The sequence below is a fragment of the Parasteatoda tepidariorum genome, chromosome 8 (genome assembly GCF_982258835.1).
Source record: "Parasteatoda tepidariorum strain Cologne lab strain chromosome 8, Ptep-v5.0, whole genome shotgun sequence".
In the NCBI taxonomy this organism is placed as follows: Eukaryota; Metazoa; Arthropoda; class Arachnida; order Araneae; family Theridiidae; genus Parasteatoda; species Parasteatoda tepidariorum.
The window spans coordinates 42,029,717-42,051,761 of NC_141762.1; the positions used below are offsets into that span (position 1 = coordinate 42,029,717).

Sequence of the window (22,045 nt, forward strand, 5' to 3'; positions counted from 1 at the left end):
TGCTTTATATGATACAATTGATTCAATGACGTTACAAAACTATATTAAAATAATCATTATTAAGATAAAATATCGTGTATTCACTTGGTTTACAAAATGTTAAGTGTAAGCAATTGCTTCCCTTCTTTTTTTCTTTTTTTTCCTCCAAAATATACACGAGGCAAACGTGCCAAACTTCTGTATTAAAATCTCCAGATTTTTTTTATTTTTCTGTTATTATTATTTGAAAGAAAGACTCCTCTAAAATTAATCAATTTTAAATAAATAGAGCATAATTTGAAGAAAATGAATAAGTCTTCATTCAGCTTTTAAAAGAAATGAATAAAAAAGAGAAAAAGATTGTGAGATTTGGAGAGCTTATTGATTGTTAAATAAAAAAGAAAACTCCTTATTTTCAGTAAAAGTATTGATTGCTTTTTAAAATAACTCTTTTGACTCTTTTAAAAATAAAAAAAAAGAATGTTGAATATTTTATTCTTTTAAGCATATTTGTACATTTTGAGATATAAGAAGTATAGCTAAAAGATTAATTCAATTTGTATTGACTTATTTTTATTTAATTTTTCATTTATAATGCTATGTCCTTGGTTTTGGAAAATGTGTTCTGTTTCTTATTTTGGTAAGGTTAGCCATTTTGATGAATGGTGCTTCAAATTGCTTTAGCTCAAATTTGTGGACTCAGCTGTATCAGAATTCAAATCTTGTTTTACAAAATAGTAAAGTGTACAAAATCCCATTCATTAAAAAAAAAAAAAAAAAAAAAAAACTTTTTAAATGTTGGCATCTTTAAGTTTGACATTTTAGTTCATTACTATTTTTCTTTAAAACTGATGATACATTTATATTGTAAACAGGGTAGCTGTAACACAATAGAAGGTGTTCAGGTCTGTTTTTTAGGCTAAAAACGATTCAAGTGTGTGGTTTAAAATTCTGCGTCAGTCAAACACTTGTTTTTAATCATTCTTCTTAATTTTTTCAAACGATTTTCATTTAAATGTGACATAAAAAATTCTTTTATTAAATACCTAATTTTGTATTATGGTCATTTTAAGTATTCATTCTTTAAGATTGGCAAAAGAAAATCTTTGAAAACCAGAATTTATTTAAATATCTTATTCCTTAATAAAAACGTTTATTTTTGTTTAATTTGAAACAGAATAAATAATAGCATATAGGGATGTGTCGATGACTGAAGTTTTTTGTAAATTATAAAAGTATTGTTCCAAATAATTATTTTTTCTACTAAAATCAAATGCGTGTCATACCATACTATTTCAAAATATTGCGGTTCAATCAGTTTACTGCATGAGGTTTATCTTATTTTTATGTTTAAACTAATACATTTTAAATTTGGATATATATTGTATGTTGATATTTATTTTCTGATCAAATAACTTCGTATTAAGAATTATTAATCATTTTACAATATTGTGAAGCTTACTAGATTACCAATTTTTGAATTTCAGTACTGAACGTCACAAATATAGCAAAATTAAATTTGAAAAAAAAATCACAATTTGATTTATTTACTTCAAAATCTTTATGTCTAAATATGAGCTTATGTACTGCATATCAGATTTATTGTATTATCAAAGCACAAAAATCGCATCTAATTTCCTTCCATTTTAATAGATTTAGGAAATAGTTATTTAAGTTCTTTCAATTGAAATAAAAATGAATTTAAAATTATTTTCAACTGTTTTAAAAGCAATGTACATAAATATAAGAGTTTCACTTTGCTTTTATGTTTGAAACCAATCTAAATTGTGAGACTTGGATGAAAAATATTTATAAAATTCTTTTATCTGTTTACGTCTCTTTCCTATCTAGTCAAATATTCATTAATTATATTATGAACTGTATTAAAGGTCAAATAATTTTTACTTTCACTCTTCACAATAATTTTGAAAATTATCAAATCAGTCCTTGTAAGTAATTGATGCAGATATATTTTCCAAAGAAATCTGTGCAATTTGAATATTGAATTAAGGCACTGTATATAGCAACAAAAAAAACTGTTTGAAATGCCAATAATGAATCATTGGAGCATTTATTTAATTTTGAAAAAAATGTTCTTATTGTGTGTGTTTTGTCTGTATTTTCATTTATTTACTTGTAAATTTTTTTTTTTTACTGAGCCCAAAGCTTCGCTTTTGATGAAGAATCTTTGTAGGTATGTGTAACAATGGAAAATGGCATTTATACATAAATAAAGAAAAGTATAGAACATGTAGTTTTTTCAATTACTTAACCTGTTAACTTTGTTGCTTTTTTTTCCCTTTACAGCTAATTGATATTTAAATGTAGGAACACTGGCTATGAAAATTGTCTAATTTAAAAGATCTTTATCAGTATTAAAAATTGCTGAGACATTTACCACATTTTTGCCAATGCAACCTTGGATACATCAAGCTAACTAAACTCACTCTTAGATAAGGGAAATACGACAGAAAATTTGGCATGAAGATTTTGATAAATTGTCTACTACAGCACATTTTTTTCTGAAGGTATAAATTGAATTTGGATAACGTCGAAATCCTAGTTAATGCTTAAAAAATACTCTTAGCTACTACAATTAGATTTTTTTTTCTTTTCATTAGCATTTTCTTTTTCAAACCTTTAATGACCTATATTTTTCATTTAGTGTAATAAACCCTATACAGAAAGTCACAAAGCAGAGATTTCGCATTGTTAAATTCTTTAATGAATCTTATATTACAAAAGTAACAATATGTAAAAAATAATAAATCACAGCTCCGTTTCCAGTATTTTTAGGAATCTAAAAAAATAAAATCCTCTTAGTAGAGAACAAATATGTATATATAGTAGTACAGCTATACTAAAAATAACATTGGAGTAAGTTGTCTATTTACAACTGTAAAATTCACATTATTTCATCTAACCTTATTTTTATTTAAAATATCTTAATACTTCTTGTAAGCAGTCTGTCATAACCACATCAGAACCTAGATCGATGGAATTAATTTAAAAATAAACAGGATTAGGCATTTAATTAAAAATTTTAAAGACAATTTTTACTATGAGAGATATTAAATGATCAGTGATAAAGTAAGCTAAAAGTTTATAATTTTTTGTTAGTATATAAAAATTTCAGTTAAAATATCATTCAAGTAATTTAATGCTCTGTTTTCAATTTTATTAAAAAGAAATACATACCACAACAAATAAATTCAAAATTGTTAAAATGGTTTGTTACTGAGGAAATTTGATATCATGTGGAAAGCTGGTCCAGGTTTGTCTTGTGGAACCATGTGTCCAGAACCCTAAAATATAATATAATTTAATTACATAGACATTACAGAAGAATAAAATAAACAAAACTATAATTTTTTTCACATTTTTTTGTGTAAATATACTAATAAAAAACTAATAGACTTTACTAATAAAAAATCAATGTATTTACTTCTTTATCCAGACTGTTATATGTTTTTGATTAACAAGTATAGTATAGACTTATTGTTTAGTTAACTCTCAAACATTTTGCATATTATATCACATGTATAATTTAAACTTTGTTTATAATTGTTGTGTTGAACACATTACTAACACAGGGTTGGTGTTTTTGCCAGGACAGTGGCAAAAAACTGGTAAAAACCGGCATAATCCAAATTATCTAAATTGCTGATTAAATATTATTACAAAATACTTGAAACAAATTTAAATCAATCATAAGGAATAATAATTTTGATACATTACATGAAGAAAAAAAAATTTTAACATATTAATAATTAATATAAGGGTAATAATTTTCAAAAGATTGAAAGTTTTTGACCTCTTCTCATTTTAGAATCCTTAAGTAAATGTTTTTTTACAAATAAATAAATATTATTTATTATAAAAAATTTTTATTTGTACAATAATTAACTACACATGTTGATAGATATTTTATGCTTTAAATAATAGTTACATTAATTTAAAATAAGTTCATTTCACTGGAAAAAAGAGAATAATCACAAATTTTCCAATCAATAATGTTTTAAACTACTAAAAGGATATATTATTACATTATGATTTAATTATGGAATAATAATTTTGTTAATTTTTTTGTAATTGTTTATATTTATAGTATATATTTCAATTTTAGGAATAATTTTGTATCAAAAATGTGTTTTTGTCCACTCATCTTGGAAAATATAGGTTTTTGCCAGGACAGTTTTTACCGGTATTTACCATGGTTTTTTTTCACCTGTGGCAAAATCTTGCCAACCCTGGTTGAAAAGTTTTGAGGAAACCTCAAAATGTATAATTGGCCCTTTGAGCAAGTGCTTGTGAAGCTTTGACCTTATATTCAAAAGCATTTCTAAAAATATTATGCAATCAAAACTTTTAAAAGTTAACATGAAGCTTCAAATTTAGACTCCAGAACATCTGCGTCGGATTCAATGACAGCAGTGCTGTCGTACGAATCCCACTCCGCAATGGATTCTGCATCATCCTCATCTGCAGTCACTCAAAAAAATTCTACTCTATTAAAAGATTTTACAATAACATTTGAATCCACATTTTGTTACAGATAAGCACGGAAATGTCCTGTTTTTGTAAGAGTTTAAACTTGAGACAATTTTCTAGACTTCATAATTTTTTAATTTTAGAAAATTTTATATGTAAGTTTTTTCAGCGTTTGACTTAGCAAATTTCTGATATATCAGGTGTAATTAAAATTAGGGATTGATTTATGTGATAACCTATTTAGCATTCTAAACTAAGTTTTTGCAAAAAATTATTTACACTGTACTGAAAACCATTTTGTTTTGAATTAATATTGTCACACACATAAAATAAGTGAAATAAAATGTTATCCTATTTTTTTTAATTAAGCTTAAAATTGCAAATCTATCAAGTTGTTTAATAGTTTTTGTTTTTCTGCTAATGGCTGGTACAACTGTTAGCATGTTAAAAGCCGTGGGGGAAAAAAAGTGGCAATACCAATTCCCAACATTTTCAGTTATTAATACACTACAACAGTACACGCACAGTATTTTTTCAATAAAAGTGATATTAACAATTAAGTTGTAATCAAAAAACAAAGACATTTGTTTAATTTATATTATTAAAATAAATTTAATAAAAAATTAAAGGAAGAAAAAATGTTCCTTTAAAGTGGCACAAATCTTAAACAAGACTACTATGATTTTTAAACTGCTTAAAAATATCTGAACACAAATTATTTCGCTACGTAATCATCATAGTTAGCTGAACAGTGCAATGTGGGCCAATGTCCTCCTTTGAATATTTCTCCATAACAACTTCCAATTTTTTTCATTAATTGCAAGAAAAATTTGCATATATATAACAGCTAATATTTAGTTATTTAAAATAAATTATTGTTTACATTTGACCTTTTTTAAAAATAAGTTCCAAAACACATCTACCTGTTACGTCTCAACATAAAATATAATCATAAGGAATACTGAAAAAAAAATATTTTTATTGTAATGATTTTATAACTTTTTTTATATCATGAAATTTAATTTCTTCTCTCTATTATAGCAAAAATATGTAAAATATTTTGTTAGTACATTTAAAATCTCTTACACATAAAAATGCCACTTATATCAGAGAAAAATAAAACATATTTTGCTAAACAATTAAAAGTATAGTAGCATTAGAAATTCATATATGAAAATATTGATGATACCATTTCATATTATATAAAAAAGAAGGAAAAAATTTATTTTAATCTGAAAAAATTCTAGTCTGAAAGTGCTGAATTTTTGTCCTGGTCAAATAGTCACTTTATGTTAGTTGGATAGGAATAAAAAAATTACCTTGATAGTTAAGTAAGACAGATTCTTATAATACTTTACAAAACCAGCTATTTGATCATTATATTTCCAAGGTGTATAATTCTTTGAAACCTTCAGAGAAAAAAAGATTATCAAACATGAAAATCACTTTTATTCACAATATAGCCATGAAATAAGTCAAATAATTTACAAATAGTATTTAATTTTGATTTGATTATATCAAATTAAAAGTTTATTTAACATGCATAAAATGAAATAGAATAAGACTAAAACTACATTTAGTAGAAATTCATTTATGTGTGTATAACAAGATGAATAACATTCTAAAGGGTGACAATGATTGAACTGTATGGAGAGAAAAAAACCTAACTTTTAATATCCACGGATGGCAAAAATACATTTCTTTTTTCTCAATAGATGGCACTCTGGTCAGTCTTTGGTCTCAATGTCAAACATTTAAGTGAAATATTGCTATTCGTCTGCCCACATTCATACACATACATATATGAATGTGGGACAAATAAAGTGTAATAAAATAATGTTGAGTATATAGTTTAATAACTTTATGCTTGCTATTTAATTTGTGTGTATTTAGCACAATTTCTACTCTGTAAATGTACATTTTTTTTTTTTTTTTAAATACTAAAATGATATATAAACAAAAAATACTAATACAGTAGAAAAGAAATAATAAATATCCAACGCTATAGAGAAACAAACCATTCTAATCTTATTTTATAAATAGTACACCACCAGTTTATTTTAGTTACTAACCAGACGGAGCCACAAAATCAAATATCAGTCTTTACAGTTTTTTATTTCAAAATGAACAGAGAAAAAGAGTCAGAAAAATTTCAGAAGTTCCTAGCTGAGAAACTAACAACACGATAAACCTGTTTCTAATATGTTTATCATACAGTTAATTTTTCAATTTAAATATTTTCCAAGGAAACTTAACATCAAACTATCTAGATTGTAATAAAACAGCTATTTGTAATTTATTTAAATCAACATATGGTTGAGTGACTTTATAGTATCTAACATAATTGATTTAAAATGTTTAAAAAAATTAAATATTGGGAATTACCTTAAGAGTTTATTGGTTATTAAATAAATTTGTGTTAACATTACCTTTAATCCCAATTCATTAGCAAACCATTCATCGCCTAAAAAGTTGCATGCCATATCAACATCACCATTATAAATGAGTCCTCTAAGTTTTCCAGATCCAATTAACTTCAACATTTGTGGAACCATAGTGTTATATATTCTTTGGTATCCAATTTCAACATCAAGACTGAAATAACACATTACTCTATTACTTTCTCAATTTTAGTTAAATATTGAGAAACTATATATAGTAAGAAAACATCAGAAAGTGAACAGTTAAAAGAAAATAAGCGACCTGTATAACTTTTGATTTAATTTCTCACTATATAAAAATATGACAGATGTTAACTTAACCCTAAAAAGCACAATAGCTGTTTTTAATCTGAAGCTTGTATTATTTGTAAGATCAATTAAAATGCAATTTTAATAATTATGTTTAAAAAAATTTCAATTGATCTTATAAATTGATGTCACTTCATATTAAATTTTAAGCAAAGGCAAGTTACGAAATAACAAATGCAATAAAGTTGCGAAACGAAAGAAAAAAAGTACCCTGATCAAGGTTTAACACAGAAGATAGGTATAAGCTAAGGTAAATGAATTTTTTTTAATATAAAGTTAAATTTTAATTTTGGTTCGAGTTTGATATTTTAGTCATTAAATTAGATAAAAAAAATTTGTGCATATTTTAATCAATGTAAAATAGTTTTTTTAATCACATGATTTAATATTAAGGAACTCTATATTCCAGATTTACTGTGATAGTCACTGAATGTAACGACTTCTGACAAAATAATTATTTCTTTTATTATTATTTTACTTTATAAGATTTAATGAAAAATTTTAACAAACCAAGTTATCTTTTTAAATCATTTTTTACAAAAGAAAAAAACTGGAAAATTTATTTGCATGAAAATTTGCTAATTTTCATGTTAAAACATTGGTTACGTGCTAAGCCAATAATCTTTTTTTAAAGAAGAAAAACATTTTTTTCAATATTAAATTTTAAAGAGCATGCTACAATCTATGTACTTGGCTACACATTTTATCACACAAAGAAAATATATTAACTGAATATATGGATTTTTTTTTTCAGTCGACTGTAAGTTGCACGTGCAATTTTTTTCCTTACAGCCTTACACCAGGAGAAAAGTACCCTAGTCATGTTTTCTTCTTGGTCGAAAATAGTTTGTGTTTTTCTTACTCCACAATGAAAAAAGCTTTATCTTTAGTCTTTCAAATTTCAATTTAAAAAAAAAAAAAAAAAACAGATTTTTATCAAATTCTTTGTGAAGAAAGCATTTGCAATAATTTTTCAAGAAAATATATTTTATTTTCTTCAGCAATAGCTATTCCTCATAGCCATAAAAAAATGCTTATCTTTTGATTTTAAAGAAATAGAAGGTTTACAGAAAAGTTTTGATTAAAGAAAGAAGAAAAAAAAGATCTCTTACAAGTTCTTTTAGTTTAAAGTAAGATATATGCTTTTTTTTTTTTTAAGAAAATGCATAAACCTAATTTAAAATAAACAGGGTCTTCAGAAATTTGGGGTACCAAGTCCAGATTATGCTACCAATTGGAGAACTAAGGAAACATAAAATAATGGTTTATAAGGAGTTACATTAGTACTCATTATCAGATATATTTTGATAAATGATCAACCTTACAAGCAATCAGGACTAGGCTATACATCGTAATATGTTGATTTAATGCATACATCGACTCGCCAATGTAATGGCTTTCATTTCTCTCGATGCATCGAAACTGTGATTTAATTCGCCTATTTACAAAGATGCTTGTGATGTAAACTAACGATATAAGATTAACAATAAGGGATCCTTGCCTACGGTGACGAAGATTTTATTTTCCTCTAGCTATAAAGATGATGCTGATTTTGACAAACTGTTTCGCTATGAAAACAATGATTTTTTTGTGATATTGAATAGCAAGAACGAATTTAATCGGAAATCATGGTTTCGTGCAGAGATTAGCATTATGCTGTAGAATGCCAGGCATTGTTTCTTTTTGCAAAAATTTTTTTTTTGATTTACAATGTTTCTTGAAGATTGTTTTTAGTGGGTCTTCTGTTACTTTGCAATAGCTGTGCAATTTTTTATCTTCCTTCAACATGGATGGAACGTTTCGTGCAAAATATTTTTAGCTAGATTACTGCTACCTAATTCATCAATTGTTTTTACAATTGACAAATAATTATTTAGTCAATTGTTTTTTAGGATTTAACGTTTTTTGTAGATTGCTTTTAGTAGGACTTCTGTTACTTTGCGATTGATGTGCATTATTTCATTCTGAACTCAATGTATTTTGCAAAAATATATGTATTGAAAAAATTTTCAAATTAATTGCTTTGTATTTTTTAACATTTTTTTATTTTAAAGGGATACAATTTAATAGGAGTATTTTATATTTAAATAATTTATACTTTGTTATAATGAATTTGCTTGTTAACTATTAATTTTATTATTTTTAAATTTTCTTTTGGTACATGTAAGTTAAATATTTTGATAGAAATTCAGTATTATTTTTAAACTAATAAATCTAAAGTCAATTATATTTAAAAAGAAAAGGATAATTAAATAAATAAATAAAACAAAACTTACATTTATTACATATAGAATTTGGCCATTAGTCAATACAACTTCATTATTTTAAATAAATACATAAAAAAAATAGTTAGCACTGTTTCAAAAGCATGTTTTTTCTCCAAAATAATTTAAAACTTCGTCTTTGTTATAGTTAAGTGTACAATTACTTTTGTTTGTTTTGTACTCATCTTTTTTTTAAAAAAAAAATTATAACAAATAGAAGCAAAATATTTTGATAGAAGTCTATTATTATTTTTAAACCATTAAATCGAAAAAAATTTCTAATTTGAAAAAAAATTTTTTAAATAAAGCTTATACTTGTTTTTACTTTTAAAATTCGGTCTCCAGTCCATCATTTTTATTAAAAAATTTAAACAATGACATAAAAGCATTTTTTATAATTAACATTTACTTTTGTTATAAGTTTTTATGATTGTGTAGTTTTCATTAAAAAGAAACAATATTAGAACTTATGTTACATAGCTATACTGTGATGTCTAAGACATCATAATGATAATTGATATAACAGCATGAAATTTCTTATGTCGTTCAGTCCTACTAACAATCAATTAATTTGAAATTTCACATTCAGTTCCTTGACATATTTTTTTTGTCTTGTGAATATTGCTTATGTTCATTATCACAAATTCCATTCTTTCTCTCCCACTCATTGCTTGGTCTTATGATAACTCCACATTTAGACTAATACTTCATTAGTGCTTATTTCCTGGGAGTGTTAAGTAACAAACCTACTTGTGGTACACTGTATGTGATGTTAAATCAAATACATCTTTTGTCTATATCTTGAAGTCTACTTTATTGGATGAGTAAAAAAGAAATAGAAGCACTAAATGAGCAAATGTTGAAGGACCCAACAAAAAAAAATTTTAATCCTTTAGTAAGCTCTAGTACTCATACTCATTTTTATGAATACAGCCAGCACTAAAAATAACTTGTATTTCTCTCTCTCTTTCTTTTTTGTTGCAATTATAATTCATAGTTTCCTGCCCAAAAAAAATTATCCTTGCTTATTTCTGAATACATAAAATACTATAAAAATATTTTAAAATAATTAATTGTTCAATAATTATAGTAAAATAATTTCTTATTCAAAAAAATTTGTTCATTTCATAAATTTTTTTAATTCATTGATATTTAAAAATTCAAATTTTATTTTCAACAAGTGTAGATTCAGAGACTGGCTTGCACACAGACTATACAAAGAAAAAAAATCCACTTTGAAGTCAAACAAAGGAGGTAAGTCCTACATGGAGATTCATATACTGAAAATTTTTAATATGAATGAAATACTTAACAATTTAATATTTTTTTTTGCCTAACCCTAAAATAAAAATATTAAAATTGTCTAAAATAATATAAAAAATCCCCTTGAAGCCTGAAATAAATAAACAGTCAATAAAACTAACCTGCATATATCCCAATCTTGAACAAATGTTGGTATGTGAAGAGCTTTGCGAACAGATGGCTGATTTAAAAATTTCCTTAAATTAGAAGAATCAGTACAAGGTGGATCATCTTGTATATCCTGCACAAAATATATTTAATAAATTAACTGCAAATGTATACATTAATTCTCTTTTTTTATCCCAGCTGTATTTAATGTAGGGGTAAAATTGATTAGAAGAAGATATGAATTTTTAGTAGGGAAGAAGAATTGAGAGCATTTAATGCATCATTTCAATTTGAAGGGGTCTCATAGTCTATATCATACAGACGAAAGATGCAGCTGTCCAAAATATTTCACCTGAGCATCATAATTTTCCCTCCTTTCTTTGCAAAGATAGGTGAAAAATTAGTTCTCTAATAGTGAAATAGCTTAGCAATATTTTTAGTTATCGATAAGGCAAAAATTTGCATGGTTTAAAAATTTTGGAAAAAATTATATATTTATGGACTTTAAAACAGAAATTGTTAAGATAACAGAAATTGTGTAATAACAGAGGTTGTTTCAGGCCATACATTACAATTTGCATCTGGTTACGAGAGTGACCGTTTTACGAGAGAATACATGATGGTTTATTCATAGGGGATTCATTAGGAATTTAAAAAGATGTCTGTAAGGAAAGGCGTTTGTTTAGTGGCAGTGTCTGTAACATATGATTTCACCATACTTAAAAACAGGGGTAAAACTTTTCAGTCTCTGAGTTTGAAACACAGATTAAAAAATATGAAACACAATAAAAAAAGACACAAAAAAAGTATTAGATTTAGTTATGAGAAAAAGCTAAGATCTGATAACAACAATTAGTTAATTATTATGTGATAATCAGTTACGTATGGTTATAGCAAACTATATAGAAACATACCTCTAAATTTTGCACATAAAATAAGAAAGAAAACAATTAGTTTGAAACAGGGGCAAAATATTCAAATTTTTTAGTTTGAGAAATATTTTAAAGAGACAGAAATCATTTAAGCACCAGTTACAAATTATTAGGCACCATGAAAACCAAGATTTTTCAACCCTGTTTTTCAGTTGAAAAAAAAAAAAAATATATATATATATATATATATAAGTATAAATTGAGAAGAACATGTGTTTAAAAATTGTCATTGTATGTCTTAATCATAGAGATAAGATAAATATTTTATTCTCAATGAAAATATTTCATTTTTAACTTTTTTTATTTTATTAGCATTAGGTAAAAATCTACTTAAAAAAAGTTCAGAGTTAAAAATTTTGAGTTTTCTATACCAGATCTGAAGATTTTTTTTTTCTTATATACCAATGCCAGGAAAAAATAAAAATGCAAAAGCACAAAATATTTGGGAAAACGTGCATTGTTTTAATATTGAATAAACCAAAATCAAATATTTCCCATAAAATATAAACAAATGTTTGTCAGTAAAATATAAATAAAAATTTACTTACATTTAAAGATTTGCTTAGGAGTCTTTGAAGGTTTCTTTTGTCAACAGAATATCTTGATGCTCCACTACCAGTACTTTCAGAATGAGCACAATCAGCATATAAGTTATAAACATTCAACCCTGAGTTACCAACAATCACAGAGACATCATTCACCTTAGTTAAAAAAATATATATATAATTATTATAATTTAAATTAGATTAATTACAATTCCTATTGAGGAAATTTTCACGAAATAGAATTTAAAACGATAATTAAATAATTAATTTAATAATTAAAAGAAAATTATTTTTAAATTTGAGTGTTTAAAATTTCTTTAGTATATTTTAAGAAAAATAGATATTGATCCTGAAAATGCCAGGCTAATTTTACTTCGGAGAAGAACTGATAAAATTAACAGATGTATAGCACAAAAACAGGTATTCTCAACTAAACTGAAACGAAATTACTAACAATTTTATGTTCCTCAGGATCAAAAATCTTTTATTTACCCCCAGAGTGATTTGAATAGAGCCTAATTGATCTGACATAGCAAACTAGTTCCTCTTTTTTCAATGAAAAAGAATAACTCAGCAGAAACTTTTTTTTAAAACAGGTTTGGCAAGGTAGATTTTGACAGTTGAAAATATTATTTTAACAAATATGTTTAAATTTAATAAATGTTAAGTTAAATATGTTTACTCTATTAAAAAAAATAACAAGAAAATAGTTAACCATGACTTACACTGCAAAATTATCATTTACCATGACTAAGGCAATGTAGGGAAAGAAATATTTTATTTTTATTTTAAAATGAATACCATTCTGTATTTTAAACAATTTTTAATGAAAAGCTTATTTTCATTTATAACTATTAAAATTTATCTTCAAGCAAATTAAATAACTTACAGCAGCTTGGCACTTAGATGAAAGATTTTCATAGAAATTACAAGTGTTTATTGATGCAACACCACCACAACAATATGTTTCCAAATTGCTCCATACTCTAAAAAGAAAATTTAATAATGGTAGTAAAACTCATTTAATACATTATGTTAAAAACTAGTAAACATAAAATTCATAGATTTAATAAGTTTATCAGCTTATTTAATTGATAAATATGAATAGCTAAATGAATATGAAAAGCTTAGTGTATCACATTTTACTTATATATTATCTAAGCAAGTAAATCTATAATAAGAAAATACTCTCCTCAATAGCAGTATAATAAGTAATATGCAGACGTGCCAACCTAGCAAAATTAACATTCAGGAGTTTCCCTAACAAGAATTCAGGAGATTTCAGGAGGGGTAAAAAAAGGTGCATGGTATGCAACATTTGGCACTTCTAAGGAATTTTAAGTAAAAAATTTATTAAATATAAGAATGCAAGAAATTTTACACACTAATAGAGCAATAATTGTTTAAAAATATTAAATGGAAATAAAATAATTAAACACAGATTTAGCAACACAAAACTATATTAACAGGGTTCCCACTCTATGATGAGATTGAAATTCAAGGACTTTCCAGGACTTTTCAAGGACCTCAACAAAATTTTCAAGGACCTTAATCTAAGACCAATTTCAAAAATTATTCTCTTCTATTTTACTAGAAGCAACAATGCTTGTTGTGGCAATAATTAATTTCAAATATAATACCTAAATGCTTTGCCTATATAGAGAGAAGAAAGTATATGTATTATGGACTAAAATTTATATTTTTCAGGGATGAGATTAGCCAAAAGGCAAAAAAGCTGAATTTCCATGATCATAAATTTTACGCAAGCGCAACCCTTTGATAATAAATTCCAGACAGTTTAAGGTAATAAATAATGTGTTGACATACAATTTTGTACTAATCTATTATTATATAAATGATTACATTGCTACTTAACATTTAGTGAAAATAAAAATTACCAATTGAAAAAATAAAGCTGGAAATTATAATTTTCCTCAGTTCACATAAGAGACAATTAATACTTGAAAAACTACCTGGTTTAGCAAATTAAAACTACTGAGAATATACATTAATATTTCATTTCTTTTAATAAATACTGTTATGTGATTTATAGCAAATATATCAGTAATATTACTTTTTAAATTATATTGGGAAAAAAAACTTTAACAATGGACCGAATCATTATGTTAATATTATAGTCTAATCTAACTAGAGCCCTTTGAAACATATCAATAACAGTGAAGTAGAAATATATAGTAACTCCTTAACATACAAAAATTGCTATTTTAGTTTGAAAAATTACATGACAATCAGTAACTATTTAGATAATTGTTTTTTATTTGATAAGAATTTTGCCTTTTATAGCATAAATAACAGCAATTATAAATAAAATTTTGATGATGAGTTAATTAACTCTTTTTCCAAAAAAAAAAAAATTAAATTAAATCCCTTTTTAAGTGATTGCTTTTGTTTGCTATATCTTTTATGTTTGCTATATTTAGTCGTTAGTCCATCTTCAAACATCTTGTGACAAATCCTATTTTTTCTTCTTTGCAAGCACAGAATGTAAGTTTTGAATATATTCCCTTCCAGTTTCTCTGATGTTGTAACACTTACATATACTAATAATCGTCGTTAGAAAAACAGTCACCTTTATAGTAACTAATTTAAAAAAATAATTTACTTCTTACAAGAATCGCGATAGTTGATTTTAAAATAGCGTGAATATGAATAACAATTATGGATTTTGAAATCACATGAATATGAAACTAGATATACGATTTTGAAAATGAGGAAATACAAACTGGGATATAGAATTTTTAAAATGCGTAAATACAAATCACGATTCATTCTTTTTAGATTGCGTAAATACGAATCATGATGCGTAATTTTTAGATTGCATAAATAAGAGTTATGATGCATAATTTTCAGAATGCGTGAATGCGAATCCCAATGCCTTATTTTAAAATCATGTATAAATACGAAAATCAATGTTTGATATTATAAACCGCATGAGCAAATCAAGACATTAATTTTAAACTTGCGTGAATACGAATCGCTATATAGGTTTTTAAAAAGGCGTAAATACGAATCACAATATCGGATTTTTAAATCTCGTAAATAAGAATCGCAACATACAATATTCAAATCGCGTGAATAAGAATCGTAACACGCAAATATGAAAAACTATGTTTGATATTAAAATCGTGTGAATAAGAATGGAGATATTAGCAGATTCCAGCTTTGGGACCTCTAAAAGGCTTGTCAGAAGCAGCGTCGCTTGTACTACAAAAATCGGATCTATCGGGAGGGCGGGTAAAAAATTCGGAAAATCTTATCAGCTGCTGTAGTAAAAGGGGAGAAAATAGCTATAATAAGTAAAAATGAGAAAGGATTGCTAGCTATGTAGTTTGAATTTTCTGTTTCTCTTTGAAAATCGGTGAATTTTCTGAAAAAGAGGAATACTTATAAAAAAAGTGAAATTTTTAGAAAAATCTGAATTTTTGATAAAAAAAAAAAACTGAAATTCAAGAGATAAAAGTGAAAAAAGCGGAAATCCGCTAAAAAGCGGAAAAATCTCATCCCTGATTTTTTTAAAAACAACCCTACTGGTTTTACATATTAATTCACAAAATCATTTTCAGCACAATCTATAACTAATGGTAATGAGGTGTTAATGGTGAAATCCTTTGATCCTGTGTATTTCCATGTGAAGGCTGCATGAAAGACAGAGTTAAATCTTAGGTATTCCATATTCCGTGACTATTCCATAACCCCCTCCTCTCCTCTATTAAGCATCGTTTCTGAAATTATTCATCCATAATTTACACAACCTTCTCTAAATGTTATGCAGCAACAATTCTTTCTGAAAATAAAAATTAGAAGGAACATATCCCATTTTCACCATGGTTAAAAGCATTATTCGTTATGTGTGATCCACAACTGCCAATGAATATGAGCTGGTGGGAATATTTCTCTTTTAATTCACACTGAAGCTTCTAATAGAATTTCCAAGTGACATAGGGTCCATCCTTGGATAATTGAAGTATTTTAGAGAGCTTTTAACCATCATCCATGCATTTGTAAAGAGAGGACAAAATATTTTCTGCAGTTCCATGACCTATAAATTGGGAGGTAAGATACTTAGTGCAAACTTTATTATCAATTCCTTACCATAATGTCCATCTGCTTAGATTGTAGAGACTGACTTAACGTCTCATCAAAGAGTACAGTGTAGCAATCAACATTCTTCAGCTCATTTATAAGAATCCCTTTGAAGTATAGTGCCAGTCCAAAGGAGCCCAAATAGGCTCACTTTGTGGCACTACAAAAAAATTGTCTCGCTATACAGCTATCAGCAAACATTTTGGAGAACAATTTACTAATCCCTTCACAGGAGTTACATGAATAATTACTAGTGATGCACTTCAGACTCCAGAGAATTTCAGCATCAAGCACATTCCTTTTGACCAGAGAAGAAGACAATGTTACCTCGGCCACTAAAGTTTCTGTTTCACATGGGGCACACGATGTCGAAGGAGTATTTACACCAGATGAATTAGATGTTGATGTCTTTGGAAAAAGAGAACTCAGGGCATGAGACTGCTATTTTGTTTTACCTTTCTTTGATGTGTGATTTCAGAGCAGATTCTTTCATTTTCGCGATATCGATCTCCTTCATGCATAATCGGCACTTGGCTCTGAACTTCTTTTCGGGCATCGATAAAATCCATTCTTTATAAGCTTGATTATCCATCCATTGGGGATTAAAATAGCACTTCCCAGGCATAACTAGTCTAAACTACATAACACAAATACGAAGCCGTGCCTTTGCGAATACGCTTTACAATAAAGTTTTGAAATGACGCAAACGTAAGGACAAGTGCGGATGGTAAAACGGCAAATTTATTGAAAACTACAAGGTACATATTGTTACGAAATTCGAGAGTATTCCAGTTTCGTTAAGAAAAAAGAAGATCTAAGCATATGTGACAGAAGATGAAGTGGAGTCTCGCCCCGAACGCATTGATTGTCTGCTGTGCTCCGCGTGCTTGGCAGACACCAAGACGCTAGGCCCGGTTAGAAACGGTGGCGTTAAAAACCAGGTGAGAGAGTTCGGGAACAAAACAGAAAGAACGAGAAAGATCCGCGGGTGTTTTATAAAAAGGGCCGCCAGCAGTATTGGACAAATTCAAGGACCTATCAAGTTTTTCATGGACCTAAGACGTTTTTCAAGCACCTTCAAGGACCTAAATTTAGCAAAAAAAAAATTCAAGGACTTTCAAGGACTCTCAAGGACCGTGGGAACCCTGATTAAGTAGATACTCTTTAAATAAATACCATTTCCTTAATAAAACATTATTCAAAAACCCTTGACACTGTAATAAAAATACACAAAAACTTTTAAAAAATAAACAAATTGAATAAGTATTTTATTTTAAAAAACCAATTCAATACTAATGTCTGTACAATAAAGAACCAATTAACCGGGATGCTCGGTACCATCGCTATCCCGGATGTCTTAATTTCCCGGTTTCCTGGATCGACAAAAAAGTGTCGTTAATCGATGTTTTATCAAACCCAAATTACAAGGAAAAAATGTAAACACATTTTAAAGTAAGAGAAAAAAGAAAAGCACTCCTAAATCTAAAAAGGAAAAAAATTGTAGAAAAATAAAATTTAAAAGAATAAAAAAATTTGCAAGTTTAGACAAGAAAAACAAGTTTAAAAAATAATTACGATTCCTAAATCAACTAATAAACAAAACCAATGATTAAATAACGCAATATATTTCATGGGGGGGGCGAAAATAAAAGGAAAACCTATTAATCTAAATAAAAACAACACTTGAAAATTATCGAACCGAAACGATAGTTAAAAAACGGCACTAGCATAAATATTAAAACCTAGAACAAGGCAAGATCAACGGACTTTTAAAAAAAAAAAAAAAACTAATGAAAAAATTTGGTAATACAAATAATTTTATTGAGTGCAAAATTTATCATGAAAAAAAAGAAGAAAAAAACGTAGTGGGATCAGAAAAACGAAACTGCAATCTGCTTCATAAAATAATTGTATGCTTAAATTAATAAACAATTCTCCTTTTTTTTTTTTTTTATAAAAACGCGATTTTTAATTAAAGCAGGTGTGATTCCACATCAAGAAAAACTTGCGAATGATACCGCACTTCCAAAGAATCAGAATTTATTCAAAAGAAAAACATTTTATTTTTATTAATCGATGTCAAATAGATAAATATATTTTTCTTTTTCATCTTCTGTTCACTGATATGCATGTGCAATGCATTTTCCCCACCCCCTCGTAAATCAAACTAGCAAACGAAATCATCATGCCAATCATCATGACATGTATTTTTTTTTTTGTAACAATTATTTTTTAACTGTTCCAGTGAGTTTTTTTTTCTTCTTTTCTTTGAAAACTTACTGGGAAAAATAAGAGTTAGCTTTCAAAAATTAAGAATTCTCAATAACAGTCGGTAGTGTCAATTGTGTTTTGATCTGAAATTCCTGTGAGAAAATAAAAATACTTCTTAAAACAATTTATTGTTGTTTAAAGCCGTTTTTGTTGCAAATTAATAAATGGACTATGACGAACGCATTTAGTTTTTTACGCTAAATCCTTTAAATTGATCGGCAAAATAGTTTTGAAATTATAGGGGTTTTATGCACAAAAAGTACTATTTTGCACATGTACATATTTAAGCTTCTGACATTGCTATCTAAAAAAATAAGATATTGCTCCCCATTGCTATTTAAACAAATAAGATATTGTTCCGTATAATTCTGATGCTTCCAAAATGTTTAAATAGTTTTTTGTTAGCTAAAACAGGACACTTGAGGTCAGGCAATTTCTTACCACTTACTATGAAGAGGGTACTTGAAGGTTTGCTGATGTTTTAATTATTTTTTTTAAGATTTTCATTTCAAATTCTATTTTTTCTATATAAGTAACACTGATACAGGAGTTGATAATTTTTATTCCAGCATATTATTCACATCTAGTTTAAAAAGTTAAAATAAATTTAATTAATATTTTTTAGCATTTTTGTAATGATAATGGTATCTGTAAATTAATTCCGAATATTTTCCTGTTAATTAATTAAGTTAATTTAAACATTTTTATATTATATATATATATATATATATATGTAGAGAAATTAGAGAGTTCAAAATGTAGAGAAAGCATGGAGAAATTACAGAACAACGACAAAAGAGAAAAGAAAAATAATAAATATCCCTAGGAAAAAAAGATATGATCTTTTCATTAGCCCACACGATTATATCCGCAAAAAGAAGTGCTTTCTAATACTGTATCGATATAGCCGAAGCAAAATATATCAATACAATAGTGTGATGAGCACTCAAAAAATAGAACCCTTTTTGGGTTCATCTAATATATATATATATATATATATATATATATATATATATATATATATATATATATATATATATATATATATATATATATATATATATATATATATACATACATACATATACCTACTCCCCTCTGTAGAGGATCAAAATTGTGATGGTATGTCGTCGGATCATCCTCAGGGATGTTTCCCAGACCGTCGCCAATAGCCCATTGTGCAGCTCTAGTGCGACGTAAATGAACTACAACAACATATACCTACACATATATACATACCAGAGTTGGCCGTCGATTACAGTAATCAATTACAACTGTAATTGATAACAAATAATTACAGCTATGTGATCAATTACTTGTAATCACGATTACAAGTAATCGCGATTTCAAGTAATCAAAATTTTCGATTATATCAGAGTAGAGCGAAAATGTAATCGATTACATTTTTCAACTATAGTAATCAATTACTTGTAATCATGATTACAAAGTTTGATTACAGCTGTAATCATGATTACATAGTCGATTACAGTAATCAATTACTTGTAACCGTAATTACAACTTTCAAAAAATTTTGATTACAGCTGTAATCATGATTACAATTTTGATTACAGTAATCAATTACTTGTAATCATGATTCCAAGTAACTGCGATTACAAGTAATCACAACGAAAACGATTACGGGTAATAAAATGCATACATTTACGTGTGCATCGATATATGTACGCGCAAAGTATGTACTTATGTACAACGTACGTATGTACTTGAATAACTACACACTTTGTTAATACTTAAGCGCATGTAGTGCATGGATGCACAAAAAAATAGTTATATGCACAATGTACGTATGTACATACAACGTATACATATACATAATTACAAGTAATGTATAAATACATGCGTACATTTAAATATATGTAATTACAATATACACATACATTGCGCATATATTAAAAAAAATTTATATAAGTAAAGATATTAAAGTTTGTTTTAAAATTTATTCTAAGGCTTATAAAACTCGACCTCATATTTTTTGAAAGCAAGCGATAATTTTATTTTAATTTTCTAAATATTATTTTCACACATAAAATTTACCGTTTTTTTTTTTGCCATTTAAAAAATTTCTATAAAACATGCATTATGTTATTAAAAAAAAAATCTGTATTGTCAAACAATTCATGAAAATACCTGAAAATAATTCTTTATTCAAAGAATTTCAAAATGACTTAGAATAATTAAAGCTGATAACTAAATTTAAATGTCGTTTGATTTTGTCATTTAACTTGCTTGAGTCATTGTAAGTTAACTTACATGCATTTTATTTATTGCATTGTACACATATTTAGACGTAAATGTATTGTACATATGTATACGTGTAATGTATGTACGCATGCACAATGTATGTACAAACATTCACGCATTGTACATGCATATATAGTACAAATGGATATGCATACATGGAACATACGTGCATTGTACATGTGTGGATACATTCATTGGACATATGTACATTGCACCATATGCATAGATAGGGATAGCATACATGTACACATGTAAAATTTGTACGTAAGAATTATGCTCAATATATTTATGCACATATGTACTGTATATGTACATTATATGAATATGCATCAGTACGCTATATGTATATACATTTCTACAATATATGCATCTCAAATGTGTGTATGTACATATGTTATGCATGTCGAATGTATGTATGAATATATCTAAAATATAAATTGCCCAATGTACGTACAATCGTACTCAAATGTATTATGCATATTGGAATACATACATTGAGCATGAACATATTGTGTATATGTACATCCATACATTGGACATGCATATCATGTACATGTATAAATACATATATTGTACTAACTATATATATTGTACATACATATATATACCTATATTGTACATACTACATATATACCTATATTGTACATACTACATATATATCTATATTGTACATGCATACATATATTATACTGTTCATAAATACATGCATGCATGGGGCATACATCGTACAGACAATGCAAGTATGTTTGTACAAACAACAAGCACTTGTATATACATGTGTACATGAACATAGATATACATTTTACATACACAAATATTTGCATAAAATGCATATATTCATTGTATATAAATGTACATGTCTGCATTGTTTGCAGATACATACGTAATTATTAGCTATATACATACATACATATATTTTATACTTACAATATAAGTGTATGTACATATGTGTGAAACTAAAATGTCTCAGCATATGCACTAGATAAAATCATATGTACATACATTTTAGTTACATTCATTTGTACGCATACAAATACGTA

General features: G+C 26.7%; 1 protein-coding gene across 1 annotated transcript; it reads right to left on the reverse strand.

Moving 5' to 3' along the window:
• Window positions 1-2,681: 2,681 nt before the first annotated feature.
• LOC107456912 (lysosomal protective protein) lies at window positions 2,682-13,398 on the reverse strand. The gene is made up of 7 exons (XM_087150189.1): window positions 13,261-13,398; window positions 12,375-12,527; window positions 10,909-11,027; window positions 6,900-7,065; window positions 5,790-5,879; window positions 3,178-3,284; window positions 2,682-2,779 (listed from the first exon to the last, which is right to left on the reverse strand). Exons 4-6 carry the CDS (start codon window positions 7,023-7,025, stop codon window positions 3,201-3,203), a joined length of 300 nt encoding a protein of 99 aa, XP_087006315.1. The 5' UTR covers window positions 7,026-7,065; window positions 10,909-11,027; window positions 12,375-12,527; window positions 13,261-13,398; the 3' UTR covers window positions 2,682-2,779; window positions 3,178-3,200.
• Between the last annotated feature and the right edge of the window lie 8,647 nt (window positions 13,399-22,045).

Excerpts from the sequence above, each read along its gene's own strand:
- LOC107456912 (XM_087150189.1), bottom strand. The coding sequence starts at position 7,025 with ATGGTTCCACAAATGTTGAAGTTAATTGGATCTGGAAAACTTAGAGGA. Across the intron at positions 5,880-6,899 it reads CTAATGAATTGGGATTAAAG|GTTTCAAAGAATTATACACC; the intron begins GTAATGTTAACA and ends TTTTCTCTGAAG. Across the intron at positions 3,285-5,789 it reads TGTCTTACTTAACTATCAAG|GGTTCTGGACACATGGTTCC; the intron begins GTAATTTTTTTA and ends ATTATATTTTAG.